Source organism: Acomys russatus, chromosome 17, assembly GCF_903995435.1.
Source record: "Acomys russatus chromosome 17, mAcoRus1.1, whole genome shotgun sequence".
NCBI classification, from domain to species: domain Eukaryota; kingdom Metazoa; phylum Chordata; class Mammalia; order Rodentia; family Muridae; genus Acomys; species Acomys russatus.
The window spans coordinates 46,348,281-46,369,601 of NC_067153.1; the positions used below are offsets into that span (position 1 = coordinate 46,348,281).

The window sequence follows — 21,321 nt, forward strand, 5'->3', positions numbered from 1 at the left end:
AACAAGCAGGGGTGGTAGAGCAGGCATGTGATTGAAGACAGGAATGTGACAGTGATAACTGTGGTGATTGTGAGGACAATAGAGATGGTGATGAGGGTCACAGGAATGATGACAGTGGTGACAAAGATGAAGCTAGGGAGGGTGGTATGATGTCATGGCAATTGCTGGTAATGATGAGGGTATTGGTGATGGTGATGCTAGCGTGGTGATTATAACCATGAGGGTGATGACTGGTGTTGACAGGGTGACGATAGAGATAGTGTTGATGACAATGGTCATGAGGTGATTATAGTGGTAGTGTTGATGGTGATGATAATGTGGTTAGGGATAGGGGTTGGCAAAGAGGAGGAGGAAATTCATGATGAAAATGCTGATGCCATAGTGATAATGGCAGTGTTGGGATAGCAAGCAAGGTGGTTATGATGTAGTCTAGGGGATAGGGCTGATGGGTGATGGTCACAGGGATGATGATGTCATGGGGATGGCAGTGATGAGATGCTCAAAGATGGCAGTGGTACTGGTATTATCATGACACTGATGATGGTGATGATGATGTTGGTCAAGGGGATGATGATGTCATGGTAATGGTAGCATCGATGGGGATGATGACAAGGATGGTGATGCTGATGACAGTGAGGCTGGTGCTGTTGGTGGTGGACATGGGGATGATGACCGCGATGGGGATGGCAATGGTGACTATGATGACATTGTGATGCAGTCTGTAGGCATAGCATCTGAACACACCTGTTCACATCTGACAGTGCTTGTAGGGACCATGCTGCTGAAACCACGGTGATGATGCTGACGCTGAGGATGATGAAATGAAGATGAAGACAATGACTTACTATGTGCTTTTTCTGTGACGTGCACTGGCCTCGGTACTGCACGTGTCACCTGGTCCTCCTGGCAGGCTCAGAACCACCTCCATTTGACAGATTAAAAAGACCAAGTTTGAGAGGTGTAGTAGCTTGCCCCCACCCACTGTGGCAGAATATCTGGAGCTGCCAGGTCCTGGTCTGACAGGTGTATGCTTACTTTCCAGGGTATGGTGTCATGGCGGATGGGACCACCACCTATGTGAATGCATCTGTGTGCACTGTGAACTATCAGCCTGTAAATCCCCCCATAGTCATCGACCTCCCCACACCCCGGAACTCCTGACTGCTCCTGACTCCAGCTCTGCCTGCCCACGTCAGTTCCGTACGTCTGGCTGAGAGCCTGGATCCCCTAATCCACTTCCTCCCATGCAGAACAACCCAGACAGTCCATCTGGCCATGGGACCAGCCGGCAACGAGTAGAATCCTTGGGATAAAAGAAATTGCCTTTGACTGTCAGCCTTCTGCCACTTGCAGCTGGGGCCTTGAGCAGCCCCGTCAGGGGCACCATGCTCACTTTTCTTCTCTGTGTGTACATCTGTCCTTCATTCCAGGGCCTAACAGGCCTCACATCCCTCGCTCTCACTTGGGAGATGACGGAAGCTCAGTCCGACACCCTCCTGCTTTGAGAAGCCACTACTCCTGGATGAGATTTGGGAATTTTCATACAAAATGTCTTGCTATCCAAGTGTGTCTGCGTGGCTAATGAGCCCCAAGGTTGTGTGTGTGTGTGTGTGTGTGTGTGTGTGTGTGTGTGTGTGTGTGTGTGTGTGTGTGTGTGTATGGTCTGGGCACAGACAGCCCTTCTGTGGCTGAAGGAAAGGAGACAGACCTGTTCCTTGTGTGCAGGAGTTCTGGAGTGGTCAGGGACATCTCAGGAATTCCGACAGCCCCAGCCAGGCCTACAGCAGTTGGCTTAGCTCAATCCCCTTTCCTTCCTTAGGGCCTGGCTGCTGATGTGGACAATGGCCAAGTGTCCCCAGCTTCTGCTTACAGCCTGGATTTGGGGGGGAATCTGAGTAGCTAGAACCTGCTGGTTCCTCGTTATAATGAGGCCATCTTGGATCACCTGAGAGCATGTTACTCTGTAGATCACAATGGCCAGGGGATTCTGTGGGCCGGGACCCTGTGCCTGGTCATATACGTGCCCTGTGTGTGTGGCACTCACACGCTCCTCCAAACCTAACCTGGTTGCTAGCGTCTACAATGGGCTTGATGTGGATTCTCCCCTTCAGGGGATTCCAGGATGCTTGTCAGTACCACCAGTTACCAGGAGATGGCGCAATGACGGAGCTGCCCTGGGCACTGATGGCAGCTCTGCCTCAGGCTGCAGTCACCCAGTGAAGGCTGGTGGACCTACCCATCTGCAGAGGGCAGAGCTAGCAGGCCCTAGGTCAGTGGGAGGCAGCAGATGCTGTCTACTTAAAATGCCGATATTTGTTCTTTGTGGACTATTTTTGCACTCATTCTGATTCTTAGTAACATGTCACTAAAATAGTATTATTTGTCCTGACTCTTGACGTTTTACGCTCTCTACGTCACGCATCTGACACGAGGGCCTCGCTTCCTTGGCCTGGCTCCAGCCTTGGGAACCAGCTACTCTGGTACCTTTACTTGGAAGAATTTCAATTTGTCTACAGACTTTCCTTCAAGATAGGTACTCTTGCCCTGCTACAGAGATGAGGCCCCTGAGGCCAGAGAGGTGAGGTCACTTTCCTGAGGATATACAGCACAAAGGGGGCAGCAATGAGATTTGGACCTCCATCCCTGGTCTCACAGCCACCACTGTCACCACCTACAGAGCAGGGCACGGGCTGAGACTCTTGCTTAACTTTGAAGGGTCCCATTCTAAACTGGCTCTTGTTCAGTTTCAACTGAGTGTCCCTCAGACCACAAGGAATTCTGAGCTTTGAGCTTGGTATGCCAGCATCCTGTGAGACCCACTCCTGATCCTTTCCCTGCAGGTGAATGAGCCGGGTTCACCTGGCTTACTGTGGGTGAGGCTACATTCCCAGGCCTCATGTCGTGGGTTACGTTGGCCAGGACAGCTGTGCCTCACAGGCCACAGGCCTGCAGGAATCTTCCTTGGGCCAAGCAGTTCCTGGTGTCTGGCAACATTTACAAGGTCTCTCTTCTGTGCCTCAGATGCATGGCGTGTTTGGGACAGAGAAAACACATTTCCTGTGTGTTGTCTTGGCTCCGCAGTTTCTTTGTGGACCAAGAACTATAAGCTTGGGGGGAAAAAAAAGGAAGAAAGCTTTTCCTAGGGCATCTTCAGAATGCGGCATATTTTTATGTGAAGAAAAGCTGTGGAAGCAGCTGTCTTTAAGAGAAAATTCACTGAAAGTCCTCAAGATTTGAAAGATGGTGGCCTGCTCCTCAATCACTTTGGCATAACTTGACTGTGGCTGTAATTTTTTTTTTTTTGTCAAGCATGTCAGACAATAAAGTCTTTGTAAGAAGAAAAGGCTGAGTCCTCTGCCTGCTCTTTCCCTGGGTCATGAAGTGGGGAGAGGGAGGAAGAACTCCAAGTCCCAGCAGCTAAGGACCCTCCCCATGTGGTGGTGACTGCACCCTCTGCTGGTCTCCACCTCCCACGGATGCAGGGGCTGCAGAGGTGGCATCACGGGCAGGACTGTGTGTTTGGCTGGATGTCTGAGCTTCTAAAGAAAGCATTGTGGTATGGCCCAAGTGCTGGCTTGCCCTGAAAGTGACATGGTCAACCCACTCCTAGGCAGACAAAAAGTTCATGTAATGCCTGAGAAAGCACCTCAGTCTCCAAGTCCTTCCCAGTTACAAAATTTTTACCATTTACATCCAGCCATCTAACTATTCATCTTTCAACACACTCATTTGCCTGTTGACTCATATTTTCATATGTCCATATGATGAGTAGATAGACTCACCCAGCAAGCTACCTATCCATCCATCCATCCGTCCATCCATCCGTCCATCCATCCATCCATCCATCCATCCGTCCATCCATCCATTTACCACACATCCATGCATCCACTCATCCACCCATCCATCCATCCATCTTCCACCCACCCATCCACCCATCCATTCACCCACCCATCATCCCTCTATCATCCATCCATCATCCATTCATCCACCCACCCCACCCATCCAACCGTCCATCAAAACTATTCAGCCAGCCAGCTAACCATCTACCCAGTGACAAAATTATTCATCTATCTATGCACCAACCAAGCTATCCCATCCATCCATTCATCTGACCGTACACTACTGACGAAACCATTAATCTATGTGACTCCCTGAGGATATCCCTCCGTTTATCTATCCATCCACCCACCCACCCATCAAGCCATCCGTGCTTCCACCACCAAACTCAGTGCATCCACTCACATCAGGTTACCCATCCTTCCATCCTTCCATCCATCTGTTAAAACCTCTTTCTCTATTGATCCATCCACAGTCCTTAGCAATTGACAGAAATTCTGGTGGTGATAGTAACAGATTTAGGAGGGAAGACTGGTAAAGGTAGACATGAGGACAAAGGCCCCAGAGAGCGTGTAGATGTGGCTGCTAGGCACTGAAAGGGAGCATGGAAATAATAATAGGTGTAAGGAAAAGCCACATGGTTCTATTTGGGCCTCCTGAGCTGGAGATGACCTGGGGCCATGAGAGGAGGTGTCCTGTGGTCCAGTTGACAAATGACACGAAGTAGAATCATTTCTTGGGACACAACTGACATAATAGGTAAAGCCATGGATCTGGGGCAGAAAAGGTCTGAGGAGTGGCCTGGGGCAGACATGCGATAACAACATCCCCATCACCTCTCCTCAGACTGGTCCCCTGCCCAGGGCCTCATGGGCCTGGAGCATCCTGTCCGGGGACCGTGACTTCTGCACCATTGCACTTGAGGCCCTGTTCTGTCTGAGGAACCCCACTAACTTCCGCCCATAACCACTGGAGCAACATTAGGGTTTCTGGACAGGGCGTGGCCCTCTGAGGCTGTTGCCTTACGATGCCATCGCATTGCTGGAGCTGCTTTAGTACACACTCTCTGGAGCCCTCGCTCCAACCCCACCCTTCCTTCTTGCTTCACACACTAAGCACATGCTGCACTCCCGAGCTGTACCCCTCTGTTGCCCTGCTGAGACAGGATCAGGAGACCAGTCTCCAAGAACTAACTCCTCAGAGCATGTGGCAGTCCTGGTCCTCCTATGTCCATCCCTCTGAGGGCTGGAATCACAGGTAACAGGCTCATAGCGTCCCTGGGTCAGAACTCTGATTCTCTTGCATGCTCACATACCCTTTAAGCACCAAGCCATCTCTCTGGCTTCTTGCTGATGCTATTTAAAATCTCTACATATCCTGGAAACAAGCCTCCTCTCCCTGTCTGTGGGTTGGTCTTTTTAGTCCCATTCTCAGAGCAAATGTTGAATTCGGTTTTATTTTTGTTGTTGTTGTTTTCTTTTTTTTTTTTTTGAGACAGGGTTTCTTGGTGTAGTCTTGGCTGTTGGGGCAGCTCTGTAGAGCAGGCTGGCCTGATCTCACAAAGATCCACCTGCTTCTGCCTTCTTAGTGCTGGGATCAAAGGCTTGCACCACCACCACCACCACCCCTTGAAAATTTTAAGCTTTATTTGCCTTTTGTTTTCTTTCTTTTAATTGTTCTTTGGCTACTGTTATTTATGGCAGGTGTTTCCCAAAGCCTCACATATGGATAGGTGGTCAATCAGCTCTACTGGGAGGTGGGGCCTAACAGGAGGAAGTTTTTTGCAGGCAAATAGTTGAAGAAGGCGTTGGGAGCCCAGCTACCCTCCTCCTTCCTGGCTGCCAAAAGGTGAATAATCTTCCTCTGCCATGTCTTCCTTTTACGTGTGCTACGTGACCAGAAGCGGCCAGGCCAATGGACTGAACCCTCTGAGGAGACGGGCCAAAGTGAACCTCCCTTCCTTAGGAGTGTCCCACCTCAGGCATTTTGTCACGTCGAGAAGCTGACCTCGCAGGCGTTGCTTTCAAACTCAAGGTTAGGTGGATTTTTTTTTTCTCATTTTGTGTCTCACACCCCTGTACCTTCCGGGATCATTCCATGGTGTGAGGCGTGCCAAGGTTCACACTTTGCACACAGGCACTGTTCCTCTAACCCACTGTGCTGGCTGGCTTTGCGGGTCAACTTGACACAAGCTGGAGTCATCAGAGAAGAAGGCGCCTCAGCTGAGGAAAGGCTGCCATGAGATCCAGCTGTAAGGCGTTTTCTCAATTAGTGATCAGTGGTGGAGGGCCCAGCCCACTGTGGGTGATTGGGTTCTATAAGAAATCAGGCTGAACAAACCATGAGGAGGAAGCCAGTAAGCAGCACCCCTCTATGGCTTCTGCATCAGCTCCTGCCTCCAGCTCCTTCCTGCCCTGACTTGCTTTTTGGTCATGGTGTTTTCATTGCAGCAATAGAAACCCTGACTAAGACACCCCACTGTGTTTGCATGTGTCAGAAAATAGCTGGCTGCATCTGTGTGGGACATTTCTGGCCTCTTCATATTCTTCCACAATCCTTTCAACGGATTCCACTTTCCTAACTACTGTGTGTGGGCTAGCATCTTCAGATCAGTCCATGTGAGCCCCTCCCCCCCAATGCTTTTTCTTTATTCAGCTTTTTAGGGAGAATACTCTAGCCCTCTTTCATTTCTACGTACAGTTTTGGGTTAGCTGGCAGCTGTCTCCCAAAAACACTGGCTGGGACTGTATAGACTGTGAGGCTGGAGGTGGCTCAGAGGTGAAGGGCACTGGCTGCACTTGCAAGGGACCGGAGTTCAGTTCCCAGCACCTATATTGGGTAGCTAACCACCACCTGTGGCTCAGGCTCCAGAGAATGTTGACTCCCTCTTCTGGTATTTGCAGGCACACGTTCGCGCACGCGCGCGCGCGCACACACACACACACACACACACACACACACACACACACACACACACACACAATCTTAGGGGGAAAGCGCAATTGTGAAGCTGTGTCCACAATACCGAGTGTCCTGGCCCGGAAGCACAGCACATCCCTGCACTGATTTTGATCTCTGGTTTCCCGCTGTGCAGGACTCTACCTGTGGGGATTTTAGGTTCTGTCTACCTGTTCCACTGGAAGTAGCTGTCATAAGTGGTGCTGTTCTTCAGTTTTTACTCCAGCTGTGCATACTAGCCAGAGATGCCAGTGACCTCTGATGACCAGGTGGCACGCCGTCTACTTAATTCTAGGAGCATCTTGGCTCTTAGGAGTGTCCACTGCAGACAATCATGCCGTACAACACAATTCCTGTTAGTTTCCTCACTGTTTTGACTTCTGAGAGACGTTTGTATGTGAGCCTGTGTACAGGTACACGTGTGTGCACACGCTTGAGTGCATGTGCATGTGTGTAGACCAGAGATCAACCTATTTTTGAGACTAGGTTTCCACTGACCCTGAAGCTCACCAAAACAGGCTAGGCTGGCTGGGTTGGCAAGCCCCAGGGACTTGCCTGTCTCTACCTCCCCAGCGCTGAGATCCCAGGCACATGCCACCGAGCCCTGCTTTTAAAGGTGGGGTGGGGATCCCACACTCAGGTCCTCACGCCTGTGTGGTGGTCACTTCCCTGGCAGCATGCCCTCCCGTCTGTCTCTGATCTCATTCCACTTTGATCTCTGCTGACTTTATTTTTTACTTTTTATGTAGTTTTTACAGTACGTGCTCATGGTTGCTTTACAGCTTGGAGGCACATCTTAAAGCACCCCTCAGCTAATCCTTCTTGCCACACACTGCAGCCGACTCTCTCAGAACAAGCTCAGCTCTTTGTCCTCAGCCTCTGTGAGACCACTGTTATATCTGTTGGTGTGGCCCAGAAGAACGCATGGCTACAGATTCTGAGAGTTTGCCTTTGAGGACAATAGCACAAAATATTCTCTTTGACTTTCAACTCTTTTGTTTCTGATGCTCTTCATTTCTTTCAGCCTCAGTAACACTGTTTTAGAAAGAAAGAAAAAAAAATCTGTCATAGACTATTAATTTGTTGCTGTTGTCAAGATGGTCTGTATAGCCCAGGTCGGCCTTGAATTAATGATTTTCCTACTTCTGCCTCCTGCGTGTGTACGGCTGTGACCAGCTCCAGCCTTTTACAGTTTCTTTTTGTATGTGTGGTGCATGTGTGTATTTCTGTGTGCATGTGTGTGGATGTGCATGTAGAGGTCAGAGGTCAATGTCAGGCGTCTCTATTGCCTATTTATTTATTTGTATTTATTTAATTTATGAGAGGCTTTCACTGGACCTGAGCTTGCTGTTTAACTAGCTGGCTAGTCAGCAACCATGCCTCCCCAAGGCTAAGATTGCAGTCCTGGACCAATACTGCTGGGTCTCAGGAGGGCAGGCATTGGGATTCTTGTGCTTACTCTCTCCACTGAGCCACGTCCCTGGCTCCTTGCTTTTTTCTGTGTGTCTATAAAGCTGCTGCGTCCCCTGCTCTGGTAGGGTCCTGTGTGTGCTGGGGTGTTTTGGCCTCATCCTTTGGCCATGGTGGTTTCTGAGGGGAGAGAGGTGTGTGGGTTTTCACTGTGGCCCTCTGCAGGGAGTAGTCCCTTTCTCCCTTCGCTGGCTCCACAGCTGTGTCTTGGAGGATGCGCCTGTGTGAATCACACCTGGACCCCTGCCCGCCCCTCCATTGTTCAAGTGGCTTAGGGTTTGTGGACGTTCTTGGCCATTGTTTACCCCCAGGCTCCTTCTCCTCTGGGGTCTCTTCCCCCCTTCTTTCCTGCCCTACGGCTCCGGGCCTCTTGTCGTTTTCCCTGTGATTCTTTCTGCATCCTTCCACATGTGGCCATGCTGCCTCCGTGTCCATTCACTCTTTCCTTGTTCTCATTATTTGCCGACAAGTCCATTGCTGTCGCTGTGGTTTGCGTCTCCTGCCTTTCCCTTGATCCCTTAGTTTCCCTCTCTGCTGGAGCTTCCCACATGCTCCTGTTTACTGTCCTCCCTTTCCATTATCATTTAGAACAGGCTGGTTTTTGAAGTATCAGGTAGTTTTTTTTTTTTCTTTTTTCTGAAAGACAGGTGTGTACACCAAAGGGTTGTCCGCCCTATTCCATGCAGGGATAGGGAGTGAATATTCTGGGCTTTTGTTGCCACCATCTTCTTCCTCGGTTCCTAAACAGTGGCAGACAGAGTGTCTCAGCCACTGGAAGTTCAGGAGTTGGCTTTGCGTTCTGAGGAGGAAGCGGCAGAAGAAACAGCAGGTTCTGAGTTCAAGGTTGTGTGAGGGTCAGTGTGGGGAGGATGAAGAACGAGTTGCAGGATGGGAGGAATGCTGAGGTGTGGCACCCGCACCACTGCGGTACCGAGTCGAGTCAAGGGCGAGGGACTGTGGATTTAACTCATGCACACACACACACACACACACACACACACGCACACACACACACAATAACACAGCGGGTCCTTCGTGCTAAGAGAGCAGCAGCCACGACAGTGGTTTATTCTTCTCCCTCAGAGTTCCAAAGAGCCTTTTTTTTTTTTTGGCATTTAAAAATGTTTTATTATTTTAAAGATTCGTTGACAGTTAGACAGGTTAACTCCTGGCAACACCCAGCCTACCTCAAAGGGGATGATGAGCCACTGGGAAAAATGTCCTCGTTTCTACCACAGATAGAATTCTGCCTAAAAAAGGGCAAGCTTGGATGCAGGGAGAATTGATGGCCAAACTCTGCCAGGACAGGGTAATCAAGTCCTCAATAGTTACTGTCCCACAAATATGTTTGTCAGATATATTGGACCAGAAGGCTGAAGATTATGTTCCAATTTTTTTTGTTTGTTTTTTGTTTTTACCTGATTCTTGTCTTTATTTATTTATTTTCATTTTGCAACATAATCTTTTTTTTTTTTACATTTTATTAATTTATTCATATTACATCTCGATTGTTAGCCCTTCCCCTGTTTCCTCCCATTCTTCCCTCCCTCCCACTTCCCCCCTTCTCCTCTCCCCTATGTCTGTGATTGAGGGAGACCTCCTCCCCCTATATATGCTCTTAGAATATCGAGTCTCTTCTTGGTAACTTGCTATCCTTCCTCTGAGTGCCGCCAGGCCTCACCGTCCAGGAGACATGGTCAGAAAAGGGGCACCAGGGTTCGTGTGAGATTCAGATCTCACACTCCACTCAACGGTGGAGAATATTGTCGGCTAGGTCTTGGTAGGGGTTCGAAGTTTAATGCCTATATTCTCCTTGGCTGGTGCCTTAGTTTGAGGAGGACCCCAGGACCCAGATCTGCCTGTCATAAAGTTCTTGTAGGTTTCCAGGACCTTGTGGGTCCTACTATTTCGCTATTCTTCCATGCTACTCTCACCTAAAGTCTCAATAGGATGTCCTCTCCTCTGACCCACTTTCTTGGAAAGTAAAGTTTTTCATGGTACGTATCCCTTGGACTGGTGTTTTGATATAAGTGAGTATATACTGTTTGTCTCTTTTTGCTTCTGGGTGAACTCACTCATTATGATAATTTCTAGATCAATCCATTTGTCCACAAATTTCGGGAATTCCTTGTTTTTAATAGCTGAGTAGTATTCCATAGTGTAAATGTACCACAGTTTCTTAGTCCATTCTTCTACTGAGGGACACTTAGGCTGTTTCCATGTTCTGGCTATTATGTATAAAGCAGCTATGAACATGGTTGAGCATATGTCCCTGTTGTGTGGTAGGGCATTTTCTGGGACATCCTTGCCCACATGTGGTGTCATTTGAGTTTTTGATCTTAGCCATTCTGATGGGTGTAAGATGGAATCTCAGTGTCGTTTTGATTTGCATTTCTCTGATGACTAACAAGGGTGAGCATTTCTTTAAGTGTTTCTCAGCCATTTGATATTCCTCTGTTGAGAATTCTCTGTTAAGTTCCAAGCCCCATTTCGCAATTGGGTTGTTTGGTTTTGTGGTGTTTAATTTCTTGAGTTCCTTATATATTTTGGATATTAAACCTTTGTCAGATGAAGGGTTGGTGAAGATCCTTTCCCAGTCTGTAGGCTGTCGCTTAGTTCTACTGACAGTGTCTCCTGCCTTACAGAAGCTTCTCAGCCTCATGAGGTCCCATTTATTAATTGTTGACATTAAGGCCTGGGCTGTTGGTGTACTGTTCAGGAAGTTGTTTCCTGTGCCTATGTGTCCCAGGCTCTTCCCCACTTTTTCCTCTAACTGAATTAATGTCTCTGGTTTTAAGTTGAGGTCTTTAATCCACTTGGACTTGAGTTTTGTGCATGGTGACAAATAAGGGTCTAATTGCATTTTTCTACATGTAGACAGCCAGTTAGACCAGCACCATTTGTTGAAGATGCTATCATTTTTCCATTGAATAGATTTGGCTTCTTTGTCAAAAATCAAGTGAGCAAATGTGTGTGGATTCACCTCTGGGTCTTCGATTCTATTCCATTGATCCACCGGCCTATTGCTTTGCCAGTAGCATGCTGTTTTAATTACTGTTGCTCTGTAGTACAGCTTGAGATGAAGTATGGAGATTCCTCCGGAGGATCTTTTATTGTATAGGATTGTTTTTGCTATTCTGGGTTTTTTATTTCTTCATATGAATTTGAGAATTGATCTTTCAATATCTTCAAAATATTTTATAGGTATTTTGATAGGGATTGCATTGAATCTGTAAATTGCTTTTGGTAAGATGGCCATTTTTACTATTTTGATTCTCTCGATCCATGAACAAGGTAAATCCCCCCATCTTCTGATGTCATCTTCAATCTCTTCAGAGGTTTGAAGTTTTTTTCGAATAAGTCCTTCACTTGCTTGGTTAGAGTTACTCCTAGATATTTTATATTGTTTGTGGCTATTGTGAAGGGAGTAGTTTTTCTAATTTCTTCCTCTGCCTGTTTGTCATTTGTATACAGGAAAGCTACTGACTTTTTTGAGTTTATTTTGTATCCTGCCAACTTGCTGAAGGTGTTTATCAGCTGTAGGAGTTCTCTGGTGGAATTTTGCAGGTCACTTATATACACTATCATATCATCTGCATATAGGGATAATTTGACTTCTTCCTTTCCCATTTGGATCCCCTTGATCTCCTTTTGATGCCTTATTGCTCTGGCTAGAACTTCAAGAACTATATTGAAGAGATATGGGGACAGAGGACAGCCTTGTCTGGTTCCCGATTTTAGAGGGATTTCCTTGAGTATCTCTCCATTTAATTTAATGTTGGCTGTTGGTTTGCTGTATATAGCCTTTATTATGTTTAGATAAGTGCCTTGTATTCCCGATCTCTCCAGAACTTGAAACATAAATGGGTGTTGGATTTTGTCAGATGCTTTTTCTGCATCTAAAGAGATGATCATGTGGCTTTTCTCTTTCAGTTTGTTTATATGATGGATTACATTGATGGATTTCCGTATGTTAAACCATCCCTGCATGCCTGGAATGAATCCTACCTGGTCATGGTGAATGATGTCTTTGATATGCTGTTGTATTCGCTTTGTGAGTATTTTGTTGAGTATTTTTGCATCAATGTTCATAAGAGAAATTGGTCTGAAATTCTCTTTCTTTGTTGGGTCTTTGTGAGGTTTAGGTATCAATGTGACTGTGGCCTCATAGAAGGAATTTGGTAATATTCCATCCATTTCTATCTTTCGGAATAGCTTGAATAGTATCGGTATTAGCTCCTCTTTGAAGGACTGGTAGAATTCTGCGCTGAAACCATCTGGCCCTGGGCTTTTTTTGGTTGGGAGACTATCAATGGTTGCTTCTATTTCTATAGGCGAAATAGGGCTATTTAATTTGTTTATCTGGTCTTGGTTCAATTTTGGCAAATAGAATCGGTTGAGAAATTTGTCCATTTCCCTTAAATTTTCAAATTTTGTGGCATAAATGCCTTTAAAGTAGGTTCTTATGATTCTTTGTATTTCTTCGGTGTCTGTTGTTATGTCTCCCTTTTCAATTCTAATTTTGTTAATTTGGATAGTGTTTCTCTGTCTTTTAGTTAGATTGGCTAACGGTTTGTCTATCTTGTTAATTTTCTCAAAGAACCAGCTCTTGGTTTTGTTGATTCTTTGGATTGTTCTCTTTGTTTCTAATTTATTGATTTTAGCCCTGAGTTTGATTATTTCTAGGCATCTACTCCTCTTGGGTATTTCTGCTTCTTTTTTTTCTAGAGCTTCCAGATGTGTTGTTAGGTTGTTTATGTGGGATGATTCCATTTTCTTTTTAAAGGCATTTAGTGCTATGAATTTTCCTCTTAGCACTGCTTTCAATGTGTCCCACAAATTGTTGTTCCATCATTTTCATTGAATTTCAGGAAGTCTTTTATTTCTTCCCTTATTTCTTCCGTGACCCATGTGTCATTAAGTAGAAAGTTGTTTAGTTTCCACGTGTTAGTATGCTGTTTGTTATTTCTGTTGTTGTTGAAGTCCAGCCTTAGACCATGGTGATCTGATAAGAAAGAAGGTATTATTTCAATCTTCTTGTATCTGTTGAGGTTTGCTTTGTGACCAACTATGTGATCAATTTTAGAGAACGTTCCATGGGGTGCTGAGAAAAAGGTATAATCCTTTGCGTTTGGGTGGAAAGTTCTGTAGATATCTGTTAGATCCATTTGATTCATGACATTGGTTAATGAGGTTATTTCCCGGCTTAGTTTTTGAATCAAAGACCTATCCTTGAGTGAAAGAGGGGTATTGAAGTTTCCCACTATTAATGTGTGGTTATCGATGAGTGGGGCAAGCTTTGTTAATAACTCTTTTACAAATGTGGGAGCCCTTGTATTCGGAGCATAGATGTTCAAAATTGTGATGTCTTCTCGGTTGACTTTACCTTTGACGAGTACGAAGTGTCCATCCTCATCTCTTTTGATTAATTTTGGTTGAAAATCTATTTTATTAGATATTAGAATGGCTACCCCAGCTTGCTTCTTGTGACCATTTGCTTGGAATATTTTCCCCAACCTTTTACTCTGAGGCAATGTCTGTCCTTGTGGTTGAGGTGTGTTTCTTGAATGCAGAAGAATGTTGGGTCATGGTTATGCATCCACTCCATTAGTCTGTGTCTTTTTATTGGAGAATTGAGACCATTGACATTGAGAGATATTAATGACCAGTGATTGGTAAGTCCCTTCATTTTTGGTATTTGTAACAGTCGAGATTTTGTGAGGTTGTGATTTTGCAATGGTATAGTTACCTATTTCCTATGTAGTTTTGGTTGTAGTTTGACCAGTTGGGGTGGAGTTTTCCTCCTAATAACTTCTGTAGAGCCAGATTTGTGGCTAGGTACTGTTTGAGTTTGTTTTTGTCATGAAATAACTTGTCTTCTCCGCCAATGGTTATTGATAATTTTGCTGGATATAGTAGTCTTGCCTGGTATCTGTGTTCTCTTAGGGTTTGCAGCACCTCTGTCCAGGCCCTTCTGGCTTTCATGGTCTCTGCTGAGAAGTCAGGAGTAATTCTGATAGGTTTGCCTTCATATATTACTCGGCCTTTTTCTCTTGCCGCTTTCAATATTTTTTCCTTGTTCTGTATATTTTGTGTTGTTATTATTATGTGGCAGGAAGATTTTCTTTTCAGGTCTATTCTATTTGGTGTTCTGTAGGCCTCTTGTATGCTCGCATGCATCTCCTTCTTCAAATTGGGGAAATTTTCTTCCATTATTCGAGTAAAGATATGTTCTGGGCTGTGGAGTTGGCTATCTTCTCTTTCCTCTATCCCTATTATTCTCAAGTTTCGTCTTTTCATGTTGTCTTTTATTTCTTGAATGGTCTGTGTCAGGAACTTTTCAGATTTAGCATTTCCCTGGATGGTTGTTTCCAGTTCTGCGATTGTATCTTCAAGTCCCGATATTCGTTCTTCTATTTCTTGCAATCTGTTAGATAAGGCCACCTCTGAGATGCTTGCTTTCTTCCTTGATGCCTCTTGATCACGTTTTTCTTCTGTGTGTTCCTGCATCATAGCTTCCATTTTTATCTTCATGTCTTGTACTGTTTTAATGATTTCCTTCATCTGGTTATTTATATTTTTCTGAAATTCTTCAAGTGCCTCTTTATATGACTCTTTTAACTCTTCAGCCCTCTTGTTTGCCTCCTCCTGCATTTGTTTACAGATTTTATTTGTTTCTTCCATTATCATCTTCTTTACTAAGGACTTGAGGTCATTTTCTTGCCTATCCATTGCTGTTAGGTTCTCTAGGTTGTTTTCATTGGGATTGTTGGGATCCGGAGATGCCAAACTGTTTTGGTTTTTGCTAGCGTTCTTTCACTGTCCTCTTGTCATTTTGATGGCTCTGATGTTGGAAGGTATTTTGTAGTGACCTTCGCTGGTTGAGAGTGGTTAATTGATGCTCAGGTGCTCTTGCCTGTGGGGATCACGGAGTATTTCCGTGGAACAGGTAGGTGATCCAGTTCCACTCCTGGTGATTTTCCTCTGCACCGTTGGCTCCAGGCTGAGTCAGCCAGAGTATATATCTGTTTGGACTTTACTGCTGTAATTCAGATCAGCAGTTTTGGGACCTAGAATAAGGTCCGCACACAAACGTTCTGGTTGTGTAAGTTGATCCCAGCTGCCTGTCCTTCCTGTGGCTTTGTAGTCAACACCCCAGGTAGTTCAGATCATCTGGGGGTATAGCTGTCTTTTAGCTCTGTCTCTATATCCTGTAGTGGTGTCCAACCTCTCCCAGAACTATATGCCTGGAGGGACCAAGGTCGCTCTTGGTCAGCAATTAGACACTGCAAGCAGGACTCACGTTTTGTCTCCTGATAATGTGAGAGTACCTGCCTTGTTGGGGCCAGGAGCCCCAGATAGGCTCTTTAGTTCAGGGAGTGTAGGGCCAGTGCCTTGCAGCTGGGAGGTTAGGGAGACTAGGGTTGCAGAGCTCTGGCGGTTGCCCATGGAACCAGATCTTCCCGCCGGGCTATGGCGCTCCGCTAACACTCTAAGCCAGCAATTAGACACTGCAAACACGACCCACCCACATCTCATCTCCTGATAATGTGGGAGTGCCTGCCTTGCTCGGGGCCAGGAGCCCGAGTTAAGCTCTCTTGTTCCAGGAGTGCAGGGCCAGTGCCTTGCGGCTGGGTAGGAACAATAGGGTTGCGGAGCTCTGGCGTAAGCCCGCGGAACCAGGTCTTCCCGCAGGGCTATGATGTTCAGCTATCGCTCTAGGCAAGACCCACGTCTCCTGGTAGGTCTGTGGAAGCAGTCCAAGTGGATTTCTCACTGCCTCTGTTTGCAGGCTCAGTCCACTGTGATCGGTGTTAGGTTGGGCCCCGGATGGTCAGCGAGCTGCAGTACCGCTTTAGTTGTCTGTGTTGGGTCCCGCCGCCTGTGTTTCCACTCCGCCTAGGCGGGTGACCTCCGCAGTTTGGGGTGGTGTGGAAGGAGGAATCCTAGGGCAGATTCACCCTCTTCACTGAGACTCCTCTGGCTGGGGACTCCGGAAAATCCCCTCCCCAAACAGCGAGTCTGTGCTTTATATACAGGCTGCAGTTTGCATGTGGATTCTGTTCCAGAGTTTGGGGAGTGCGTTTAGTACCTCTGGGATGTTGCTTGTCCCAGGAGGGTAGGCCCCCTGTTTGGTCTGTGGCCTTTGGGCCCCCACTCACCTACAGTTCTCAAAGTCCAGCAATCTGTCGCTCCACTTATGTCGCTGGTCTCCTCGGAGTAGATCAGATCGGTGGCTTATTGGTCGGCGCCATCTTAGAATCCCCCCCCCCCCCAAAGAGCCTTCTTATAGGCAGCAAAACAGAAATCCTCCTCTCAAGTGAAATCCCTCAAGAGGTGATTGCACACAGGAGGAAAAGTCTCAAGGATGGGAGGGGTGAGTTCTCAGAGCAGTAAACATGACTAGCTAACCAAGATAAACACAGACATGGAAGCTGCTAGAAACACAACATGAAACAGCAAGACAGGCAGGCAGCCCACTCGGGCCTGGTTCCTACACTGAGGTCTAGGCACATGTGTGGGTACCCACAAGCCCCTCACCCCATCTTGCACACTGTGGATTTCAATACGTTACTCAAAAAATGTGGGGACCATTTTAGTTTCTGGGGTTGGAATGGCACCTACCAGATCTCCTAAGAGCCCAGAGTCTCCTGGTCTGTGTCAGTGAGGGGCTGCAGTGTAACACGCCACCCTCACCCCACCATTGGAAGTGTCTACTAAGCATCTGGATGATAGTGCTGGGAGCTGGAGATATGGCCAAGTTTTGAAAGTAGGTCTCCCTGTGCTGGAGAGGGATCCAGAGGCCATACCTGGCCAGACTAGAGACCTTTACCAGGTGTGGGTGCAAAGCAGGTCCCCATTCTCACCCTACTGGCTGGACTTTGTACCCAGGGCTCCCGTGGAAGCGGGGGGGATAAAGGTGTATCCTTTGTGAGGGTGCTGCCCCAGACTGCTCTACCTTCCTCGGAGGTCATGGGAGGATCCTCAGGCAAGTGACCTAAGAGCTGGCTCTTGGAAGGGGTGCAGGGCTCAGCAGAAGAGGGCAGGGACAAGGATGTTGTCCTCTACAGTTGTGTAAACACCATGACCTCAACCAATTTGGGGAGGAAAGGGCTTATTTTGTCTTACAGCCCTCAGGTCACACACTCCATCATTGAGGGAAGTTGGGGGGATGGGATTGGGGGGGGGCAGGAACTAGAGGCAGGAACTGATGCAGAGGCCACAGAGGAACACCACTTACTAGCTTGCTCCCTATGGGTTGCTCAGCTTCCTTTATTATATAATTTAGGAGCACCTGGCCCGGGGTGGCAGTACCCACATTGGGCTGGGACCTCCCAACATCAATCATTAATCAAGAAAAATGCGCTACAGACTTGCCTATAGGCCAGTCGGGCTGAGGGGGATGTCCCTGTTGAGACGCCCTCTTCTCAGATGACTCTAGCTTGTGCCAAGTTGGCAAAAAAACTAACCAAGTGGGACATGGCCATGAGGAGCTGTCCTCTGATCCAAGACAGAGAGTGGGTGGTCAGAGGCAGCCTTGGCCCCTGAATAATGGTGCAAGGACTGTGGATGGGAGAGGGGGCCCTGCAGGCAGTCATGAACAAACCCCCAAGAATCCCAAGTTTTAAAGCATTTTTATTAGTAGTAGTTCTTTTAGAATCTCAAGAATCGTTCCTGCGAAGACTATTTTATTTGCTCAAACTAATCAGTGAGAGCGTCCGAGGCCAGCAGTCGCCCTGTGGTTGCCCTGAGAGGCCCTGGTGAGAGTTGGGGGATGGGGAAAGCTTGTAATGTCCTGGGGGCTTGATGCTGGGCAGGGTTAGGTTCTGGAGCCGTTTCTGGGAATTCACTAAAGTCCTCCGGTGTCTGGTTTTACTAGTCTTGGGGACAGACCTTGAGGCCCCGTCTGTCCCTGGCACAGCTCGGCCTGGATGCCTACTGCAGGAAAGCGCGCAGGAAGTCATTGTAGGAAATCTTGGAAGAGAGTGACTTGTCATAGTATTCAAGCACGTGGAAAAACTCCTCCTCCGACAGGTTGATGCTGTATTGCCGCAGCACCTGAGGGCCAGGAGGCGGTTAGCAGTGGCGGTGGCTTGCAGGTCGACTCCCTCCTCCTCCATCCGCAGGCTCAGGGCATGGAGGCGCCCTGGCTGAGGATGCCAAGGTGGCCACTGTCATCTCTTTCCCCAGTGGCAGACCCCAGGACACCTCTGAAGGGAAGGGACCTGCCTTTCCCTTAGAATCTGGGATGAGGTGGGGGCTCCAGGAGCCACTTTGGACCAGGAGGCGGGGGGGGGGGGGGGGGGGTGGAGCTGGATGTTGAGGGTGACAGGACAAAGCTGGACCTCTGACCCCACGGGTGTGCTAGTTCTGGAAGTCCTCCACCTCTCCATGTCTGTGTGGGGAGGAAGACTTCCTGCTGAAGTTGCTGTTGCCTTGGTCACCCTTATAGCCCAGACAAATCCTGCTAGAGGTCCCTGATAATGTGTTAGGTTATAGGTGTCTCCTCTGTGGCTTATGTTATCACTCATTTCTAAAAAGAGACCCTAACATGGGCTTAAAAGTCCCCAGGATCCCGGGATGGAGGGCAGCTGGTAGACACTGGGCCCAATGGGGAGAAAACAGAGGAGGAAACAGTCCCCACTCACACCCAGCTGTCCCTCACCTCTGGCTCTGCTGGAGTCGTCCCCATCTTACCATCCTCTCTGCTTGCCTCACCCTCGGTCCCTGGGAAGGGGGAAGAGAACCCTCTCTTATTGCCTCCCATCCTTGATGGACTAAGGCAGACTCCCTGGCCCGGGATAGCCCCAGGGGGCATGGGAAGCTGGCACAGGGGGATGATGAGTTGGGCTGAGGGTGGAGTGCTGAAAGCGGCACCCAGGAGTGGCTGGAGACAAATAGTACCACTCTGTGCACTGTGGGGTGGAGTGAGGCTCCCTGGGTGGGGTGGTGGGAGGGCTGCATCACATACACACTGTTGGGCTGTCTCAGCAGTCCCAGGACCCTGATTGGCAGAGGAGCAGGTCTCAGGCCTAGACAGGGGCTTAGCGATAGCACTAGTGCAGTCTCAAAGGAAACAAAGATATGTATTCACCCTCTCTTCTCTGCCCTCTCTTCTCTCTCTTTTCCTCTCCTTCCCCCCTCCTTTCTCTCCCCTTCCTCTTTCTCTTCCCTCCCCTCTCCCTCCCTCCCTCTCTCTCTCTTCCTCTCTTGCCCCCCACCCCTCACTTCCCTCACCCCACCCCCACTCTCACCCCCATCTCTGGCCCTGGAAGTTTCCCAGAAACCTTTAGGGAGGAGAAACTGTAGTCTAAAAGTAAGGGGCAAGCAGGCCACAATTTGGACCTTCATGGACATGTGCAGGGCCCCCTTTGAGCTTTCCACATCACTGAGCTGCTGCCTGCTCCGGGTCCCGAGCAGCAGAGAAGTCTCACCTTTCTGAAGTCTGCCACACTCAAGAGCCCTGTCCCATTCTGGTCGTAGGCCTTGAAGGTACGCCGCATGGGCCTCCAGCAATGAACGATCTTGGGCTGGATCCGCAACAAGGCTGAGTAAAAGGAAGTTGTCTCCATACCAGCCTCTTTCTAAAACCAAGATCAGGAGAGAGCTTGGGCACCGGGTGGAGACACTGCACACCGCATACCGACCCTCAGCCAGTGCCTGGCTCTGCCCCGCCTCTCTGTATCCATCTACCACCTCAGGGATGCTGAGTTCCCACCACCTGGGATGGCTGTGGAGCTGTTTCCTAGCTCCAGTTCTCAGGTGGAAACCTTGAGGCTGAGGGGGAGCGGGGGGGACAGGATCCCAGCTCCGATGCAGCCACAGCAGGTCCTGTTTGCAAGAACAGGGTTATGCAGACACTTGGCCAGTTTCAAAGCTATACTGAAAACAGACAATAACCAGACCTTCCATCAGGTTCTTATGAAGCGTATTTGAAAAGCTACAGGGTGCAACTGCGTGTGGCCATGAGAAGTCTCAAAGTTTATTCCTTTAGGTGCTATGGGAGAAAAACAGGTATCTGAATTCTAGCTCTGACTTGTCTGCCTATCACAGAGGTGAACCACAGGCAAGGGTGTGAGATAAGTCCCAGGAAGGCAGCATGGTGCTTCCTAAGACAGACTCGCGAGGTTAAAATGCTTTCAGTTTGTATGCCATGTGTAGCCTCTGGGACACAGACGTCCCTATGCCCTAGAGCTCTGCAAGCTGCCAGTCTACCCACCTGCCAGGGCCCTGTGTAGTCTGGCTCACCCACACCTGTGCCCAGCCCAACAAAGCTCAGCTAACCCTGCCACTGCCTGTGGCCCAAGCAGCCTCCCTGTGGCATGCCTGCGCCTGCTGTTGAAGATGTGCTCAGTGGACACCTGGGACAGGGGGAGTCCGGCCGGTGTGTTCTGGAACAGCCGGCAAGAGCCCAGTCTCATTGTGCCACTCAGAGCTCCCACCATGGCCCTCCATACTCTCTAAGGATGGGGAGAGGTCTGGGGGCCCCCTCTGCTCTGGACAGTGCATCAGAGGAGACATCAGTGACCTATTCCCCACAGAGACCCATCCTCTAGTCTTTATAGACCACGCTAGCCCATTTCTAGAAGGGGAAACTGAGGCCAGAGGAGCAGAAGGAGACCAGAGTAGGAAGAGAATTTGCAGGCTACGAGCTCTCCATGGTTCCCCAACTAGGTTCCTAAGCCCCAGAGAACCTAAGGAAGACCAGAACAGCCTCTGCTACCCATAGGGCTGGGCTTGCTTAAGGCACACTTGGCTTCGTCTTTGCCTGGCTCCTCTGGGGAAGCAGCATTGGGTGCTGCGTCTCACCCAGTACTTCCTATGTGCGGCTTCCTGCATGGTTTTTGGGTTGGACCATTTATATCCCCAGTTCCTCTGATGGCTGCCCAGGTGGGTGTGTGGGTGGTGTGAGGTCATGGGTCCTGCTGAGCTAGAAGGAGATCAATCCGAACTGGGTTTGTTTGCTCCTGGGCCTTTGGTGAGCTGCTCAAGCACGCTCCTCTCCACTCACTCCTGATCTGCCTCAGCGAAACCTGATTGACTCAGCAGTACAGC

The 21,321-nt window shown here is 48.4% G+C and overlaps 2 protein-coding genes across 2 annotated transcripts in view; one reads left to right on the forward strand and one right to left on the reverse strand.

The window, feature by feature from the left end:
• The window catches only part of Mpped1 (metallophosphoesterase domain containing 1), a 65,091-nt gene extending 63,208 nt beyond the window's left edge, over window positions 1–1,883 (forward strand). Inside the window, exon 6 of the mRNA XM_051160114.1 lies at window positions 1,043–1,883. Coding sequence (XP_051016071.1) covers window positions 1,043–1,161 — 119 coding nt within the window. The 3' untranslated portion in view covers window positions 1,162–1,883. The remainder of the gene's footprint in view (window positions 1–1,042) is intronic.
• A 15,908-nt stretch (window positions 1,884–17,791) lies between these two features.
• Efcab6 (EF-hand calcium binding domain 6) overlaps window positions 17,792–21,321 on the reverse strand; it is a 164,244-nt gene continuing 160,714 nt past the window's right edge. Inside the window, exons 31-32 of the mRNA XM_051159414.1 lie at window positions 19,701–19,850; window positions 17,792–18,324 (exon numbers count right to left, since the gene is read on the reverse strand). Of these exons, the coding sequence (XP_051015371.1) occupies window positions 18,202–18,324; window positions 19,701–19,850 (273 nt within the window). The 3' untranslated portion in view covers window positions 17,792–18,201. The remainder of the gene's footprint in view (window positions 18,325–19,700; window positions 19,851–21,321) is intronic.